Source organism: Drosophila elegans, unplaced genomic scaffold, assembly GCF_018152505.1.
Source record: "Drosophila elegans isolate 14027-0461.03 unplaced genomic scaffold, ASM1815250v1 contig_382, whole genome shotgun sequence".
NCBI lineage: Eukaryota > Metazoa > Arthropoda > Insecta > Diptera > Drosophilidae > Drosophila > Drosophila elegans.
This window is the reverse complement of record NW_024545766.1, coordinates 14505-21145: the sequence shown is the minus strand read 5'-3', so window position 1 is coordinate 21145 and position 6641 is coordinate 14505. Positions and strand designations below refer to the sequence as shown.

Genomic DNA, 6641 nt, shown 5'->3' with positions numbered 1-6641 from the left:
TTCCTTTTTAATGACATATATCACTTGTCTGCAGCTTAACTAGCTTAGAACAGTTATAGCCGTGAAAAGCTTTGCTATTTTTTTTTTAGCCTTTTCCAGCTAAATAAGCTGGTTTTTAAAAAAGTAAAACAAATTTTTTCCTCAACTTTTGTAAAATTAACATCTGCACACTTCAAAAATTTAATTTCCTTCGACTGCTATTAGTTATTAACTTTTTTTCTATTAGGTCAAGTACGACGTCAGTTTTTTTTAGTTTAGGTCCAATCCAATTATTCCATCAAACTTTGTTAGATTTGGTAGCAAGAAAATGTTGTATTTGTATTAAAAAGGTGCATTATACATTTTTTGTTTATTGTGTTGTGACCATGGATTGATTTTATAGAGAATGGTTTATTTACGAAAATAACGTTTTTTAATTCTGTCATAGGTTTGATGTAATTTCGAAACGCCTGTTGTCAATTAAAAGTTGTATTTTTCTCCCTACGATATCCCTTTCTATGAATGGCAGCTGGGAGTTATTCCTAAAAAATGTATTTCATCGTATTTTACTAGATCATCGTCGATGTTCCCACATTCTCCTTCGGCTACTGCCGGGTATTTATTATTGGTTTCATTTGGTGGATCGTTTTCTAAGGCCAGATGGTTTTTGCTCTGGTGTTTTGGTCCTGTATATCTAGTGCTACTACTATTGGGCCTTTAAATCGTCTGTCCCTGATTACTGTTACCGTTGGGTTGATTGTTTTGGTAAGTGTTTTGATTGGCCTTGAAAACGGTTTTTACTTTGTTGGTTTTGGGTTGGTTGTCTAAAACGGGATAATGAGAAATCAACGTTCATTGGTTGTGTCGGATCCTGTCTGTGTGGCTGTCTTGGTGGTATTTTATTAAAGTGAGGATTTTTTCCATGCTACGTGCTACGTGCAAAACTACTTGCGAACATGTATCGCTCATGATTAGCGTCTACTTCTTGGGTTAATGCTAAAGCAGAAGGAAGATCGTTTGGTCTTACCGAAAAAAGAACGTCGCTAAGCGATTTTCTTGTGCCCGAAATTAATACGCGTAGCGCATCTGCTCTGTAATTTTCGTTCAGTGAGCAAGCTACGGTGTTGTCGTAGTCAGTTTTTTTCTATACTTCGTCATAATACAGCATTCCTTGACGGAGTGTTGACATCTCCTGTTCTATTAAATATATCGGTCGTTTGTCCGCGTAGTTCTCATTCTTTCCCTCAAAGTCCGGCAGGGACTTCATAATGCCTAACGTTTCGCAGCACGCGATACCTATTATGATTTCGGCATCCCTTTATATTTCTTCTCTTGGTGTGCCGATATTTGCACCACCTAATCGCTTCTGAACATCTTGTCATTTTTGCTCAAAGCTCTTTCCCTGCGCGGCAAGTGCGCTCGCAACTGCGCCTTCTATAATGGATTTTAATTGTTCATTGGTCAATGCCATGTTTGAACTATTTTGTTGTGAACTTTAGTTTTTGAAATTTGTGTAATGCTTCGATCTATCTAACGATCATATGATTTTAACACAAAGAATTTTGTTCCTTTTGTATTTAATTTTTTCTAAAAAAATTTTCTGAACTTGTGCCTTTTTTTTGACTGTTGGGTTGCATTGGAGTGCATTGTCCGCTGACTGCGCTGACCGAAGGCGTACATACATACAAACGAGAAAGTAGGAGAGCATTTGCAAGACGTAAAAGAATAAGAATCGAAAGGAAACAAAAAACACATTCATACATGGACTGCAGCAGCGTGACTTGCAGTAAATTTTTACTTTACAACTCGTGTTAAATTTAAATAAATACTTTTTGTAGCAGAGCCACGCTTCAAATTTTTTTAACAATCTTATTTTATACAAGTTAGTTTTGAAATTTGAGTATAAAAATTGTTGCACTGTTTATTTATTTTTTTCTAGGCGCCGGTGTAAATTTCGACTGTCTGGAATTTATTACCGTGGAGGAAATTAAGGATGCGATTCCGCCAATCGGAATTAGAGTACTCTTCCGCGAAAAGCTGTTCGCTTGGAGGAAAACAAAGGTAAGACATTATTATCTCTCTTTCCAAATTTCTTGGTAACTTTCTTTGTTTATTTTTATAGTTTACTCTTCGCAGCCATCGTCTCCAAAGCCATCGCCACAAAAGGCACCGCCAGCACTTTTATCTCCGTTGCCATCTAATGCGCCTAAATTCAAATACACTCTTAACAAGGTATGAGTCTTTAAGTTCTAATAATTATGTATATTTTCAGTATAATTGATAACCAATAACCGAATCTAATATTAATTATAACACCAAATTTTTGAAAGAGCTTGAATAAAATTTTAAGTGGAAAGGCTGCTGGAAAAGAACTTCTAGCATGTAAAATACTGACTGAAAAGCAAAGAGGCATTCTCATTAATCTTATTACTGAGGAAATGTAAAACAATAACATCAACCTTCAAGTAAGCAGCTTTCCAAATTTGTTGGACGAGCTCTCCAATTTTTTCACACCTCCTCTTCAAACTTATGTCTTAAATAATGATAAAAAAAAACTATAAGATTAAAATATATTTAGATTTATAATTTCGAGTACAGATGTACAGATAGTTCGGCCAAGCTCTGCACGCAAAACGCCTCCCCTTCTAATTTTTCCTTTCCGTAAACATCTCCTCTTGAGATGCATCGCCCGGTTAAAGATCTCGTATTTTGGTTCGGTCAGCTGTTGGTTTATTTAAATACACGCTGGCGAGTCTTGGCCGATAAGCTTTAAGCTCAGTTGGGTTTAATTTTATCTTTGGTATGCCCCGATTGCACGCAGCAGTGCTGATTTATCTTGCACGTGTTTTAATAATAAAATTTGAAAGTACTTCTTTTTGCCCGTTGTGGTTTGAACTGGGATCAAAACGTAAGGTTGTATTCTTACTCTAGTATATTACTATTGCTTAATTTACCGACTCTTGTAAATCGTAAGCCGCTTAACTTTTAATGTGCCTTTTGGACCAACCCGCAACTACCATTTTCTTAACTTGCCCACATGTACCTTAAATTAGCTTAGAACAGTTATAGCCGTGAAAATCTTCGCTATTTTTTTTTAGCGATTTCCAGCTTAATAAGCTGGTTTTTAAAAGAGTAAAACAACATTTTTTCCTCAACTTTTGTAAAATTAACATCTGCACACTTCAAAAATTTAATATCCTTCGACTGCTTTTTGTTATTCAGGTTAAAAGGTCAAGTACGACGTCAGTTTTTTTTAGTAGGTCCAATCCAATTATTCCATCAAACTTTGTTAGATTTGGTAGCAAGAAAATGTTGTAATTGTATTAAAAAGGTGCATTATACATTTTTTGTTTATTGTGTTGTGATCATGGATTGATTTTATAGAGATTGATTGGATTGATTTTCATAGGTTTGATGTAATTTCGGAAACCCCTGTTGTCAATTAAAATGTGATTTTTCTCCATGCGATATCCCTTTCTATGAATGGCAGCTGGGAGTTATGCCTAAAAAATGTACTTCATCGTATTTTACTAGATCATCGTCGATGTTCCCACATTCCCCTTCGGCTACTGCCGGGTATTTATTATTGGTTTCATTTGGTGGATCGTTTTCTAAGGCCAGATGGTTTATGCTCTGGTGTTTTGGTCCTGTATATCTAGTGCCTTTTAATCGTCTGTCCCTGAATTTTGTTACCGTTGGGATGATTGTTTTGGTAAGTGTTTTGATTGGCCTTGAAAACGGTCTACTTTGTTGGTTTTGGGTTGGTTGTCTAAAACGGGATAATGAGAAATCAACGTTCATTGGTTGTGGCGGATCCTGTCTGGGTGGCTGTCTTGGTGGTATTTTACGTGCAAAACTACTTGCGAACATGTATCGCTCATGATTAGCGTATACTTCTTGGGTTAATGCTAAAGCAGAAGATAGATCGGTTGGTCTTGCCGAAAAACGAACGTCGATAAGCGTTTTTCTTGTGCCCGGAATTAATACTCGTAGCGCATCTGCTCTGTAATTTTCGTTCAGTGAGGCAGCTCCGGTGTTGTCGTAGGTCATAATTGTCTTGTTTATTAGCAGAGTCAATTTTTTCTCTACTTCGTCATAATACAGCAGAAGTGTCATGTTTACTTAACGGAGTGTTGACATCTCCTGTTCTATTAAATATATTTGTCGTTTGTCCGCGTAAGTCTCATTCTTTCCCTCAAAGTCCGGCAGGGACTTCATAATATCTAAAGTTTCGCAGCACGCGATACCTATTATGATTTCGGCATTCCTCTATGTTTCTACTTCTGGTGTGCCGAAATTTACACCACCTATTCGCTTCTGAACATCTTGTAATTTTTGCTCAAAGCTCTTTTCCTGCGCGTCGAGTGCGCTCGCAATTGCGCCTTCTATAATGGATTTTAATTGTTCATTGGTCAATGCCATGTATGAACTATTTTGTTGCGAACTTTCCGCGGTGTTTAGTTTTTGAAATTTACTTGAGTAAGAATACTTGAGTAAGAATACAACCTTACGTTTTGATCCCAGTTCAAACTACAACGACCGACTCAATACGATTAATGTTTACTTGATATTGGGTACTCTAAATGGGAGCGCAATATTATTCAAGTTGTTGGTTTTAAGTGGTTTCAATTATTATTATTATTAAAACACGTGCAAGATAAATCAGCACTGCTCCGGGCGATCGGGTCATGCCAAAGATAAAATTAAACCCAACTGAGCTTAAATCTTATCGGCCTAGACTCGCCAACAGCTGACCAAACCAAAATACGAGATCTTTAAGCGGGCGATGCATCTCAAGAGGAGATGTTTACGTAAAGGAAAAAGTAGGAGAGGAGGCGTTTTGCGTGCAGAGCTTGGCCGAACTAGTTCAAATGGAGATTTGCACCCCCTATGAATTACATGCTCTGGAAGCTGTTAGTTCGGGCCTTTAAAAATAAATTCATTTACATATTACATTTATAACATATTACATATATTACATTTATTTTGGCTTTTTAGTTTATCATTTTGGCATAGGCGCTTCAAAAATATTTTTTGACAGCGTGGTCGCTAATATTACAATTAAATAATTTAAAACCAAATCGATCAAATTGCCATGCGTTGTTGAGGATTCTCGGAAAGAAGAGAGCTGTTGTGAAAACGGTAAGTTCCAAGTTTGTATCAAGTAGTGCAATACTTATTTGCAGAAATTGGATACCAAAGAAATGCTGATTAACTGCTTATTGGGTGTATAAGCTAACACGGTTTCCCAGCAAAATGGAAGTTCCCAAGCTGATCATGCATAATTGTACAAAATAATGCAAGGTCAGCAACACCTGCGGTCGTTGCACAACGACGTTGCCAAAATCCCAAGCTTCGGTCAGCACAATCAGCGGGCAATGCACTCCGATGCAACGGCGGCTACCCAACAGTCAAAAAAAAGGGCACAAGTTCTGAAACTTTTTTTTAGAAAAATTTAAATACAAAAGGAACAAAATTCGTTGTGTTAAAATCATATGAGCGTTAGATAGATAGAAGAATTGTTAGACAGATTTCAAAAACTAAACATGGCATTGACCAATTAAAATCCAATGTTTTACTTTTTTAAAACCAGCTTATTTAGCAGGAAATCGCTAAAAAAAATAGCGAAGCTTCTCACGGCTATAAGTATTCTAAGCTAGTTAATCTGCAGACAAGTGATATATGTCATTAAAAAACTAAAACTAAGTACGGTGCAGGGATAGAGGTTGAAATGCAAATTTGATTATAAAGATTTTTATAATTATTACAGAGAACTAAAAAGGGCTCATGCAGGCCAAAATTTAAGGGAGATTTTGGCAAGTTAAGAAAATGGTAGTTGCGGGTTGGTCCAAAAGGTACATTAAAAGTTAAGCGGCTTACTAATTCTATGGAGTCAATATCACCTTCGACCAGATTGTGCATACAAATAGAGTAGGTAAATTAAATTAGTAGAGCTGATTTATCTTGCACGTGTTTCAATAATAATAATTGAAAGCACTTTAATAATAATAATTTTAATCACTTGAAACCAAAAACTTGTATAATATTGCGCTCCCGTTTAAAGTATCCATTATCAAGTACACATTGGTGGTATTGAGTCGGTACAAAAAAAATTTCTTCTTTTTGTCCATTGTGGTTTGAACTGGGATCAAAACGTAAGGTTGTATTCTTACTCTAGTATATTACTATTGCTTAATTAACCTACTCTTGTAAATCGTAGAATCATGCTTAAAACTATTTTTATGCACAATCTTGTCGAAAGTTTTATTGACTCCATACAATTGGTAAGCCGCTTAACTTTTAATGTGCCTTTTGGACCAACCCGGAATTACCATTTTCTTAACTTGCCCACATGTACCTTAAATTTTGGCCTGCATGAGCCCTTTCGTGTTCTCTGTAATAATTATAAAAATCTATATAATCAAATTGCATATCAACCTCTATCCCTGCACCGTACTTAGTTTTAGTTTTTTTTTTGTAAATGTCCCTATATTATTTTATTTGTGTTTTCCTCGCGAACTTGACAACTGCCCACTATGCTAACAACGTTCAACAATATATAAATTGTTCCATTTTAATGACATATATCACTTGTCTGCAGCTTAACTAGCTTAGAACAGTTATAGCCGTGAAAAGCTTTGCTATTTTTTTTAGCCATTTCC

The 6641-nt window shown here is 36.0% G+C and overlaps 1 protein-coding gene across 4 annotated transcripts; it reads left to right on the top strand.

Annotated features, from left to right (window-relative positions):
- The first annotated feature begins 1327 nt into the window (after window positions 1-1327).
- LOC121467347 lies at window positions 1328-3459 on the top strand. Of its 4 annotated transcripts, none has more exons than XM_041708725.1 (4): window positions 1328-1765; window positions 1919-2040; window positions 2116-2211; window positions 3389-3459. In XM_041708725.1, the coding sequence occupies exons 1-4, from the start codon at window positions 1741-1743 to the stop codon at window positions 3392-3394; spliced, it is 249 nt and encodes an 82-aa protein (XP_041564659.1). In that variant the 5' UTR covers window positions 1328-1740; the 3' UTR covers window positions 3395-3459. The 4 variants fall into 4 exon arrangements, 3 of the variants coding, with proteins under 3 accessions (XP_041564659.1, XP_041564658.1, XP_041564657.1); XM_041708724.1 differs by having other exon boundaries at window positions 1344-1765; window positions 2102-2211; XM_041708723.1 differs by lacking the exon at window positions 3389-3459 and having other exon boundaries at window positions 1366-1765; window positions 2102-2337.
- Window positions 3460-6641: the final 3182 nt, after the last annotated feature.

Bases quoted from the DNA above. Each gene is read 5' to 3' on its own strand.
- LOC121467347 (XM_041708723.1), top strand. From the start codon at position 1,741: ATGGACTGCAGCAGCGTGACTTGCA. The intron at 1,766-1,918 runs GTAAATTTTTAC...ATTTTTTTCTAG, and splicing joins CTGCAGCAGCGTGACTTGCA to GCGCCGGTGTAAATTTCGAC. The intron at 2,041-2,101 runs GTAAGACATTAT...TTATTTTTATAG, and splicing joins TCGCTTGGAGGAAAACAAAG to TTTACTCTTCGCAGCCATCG.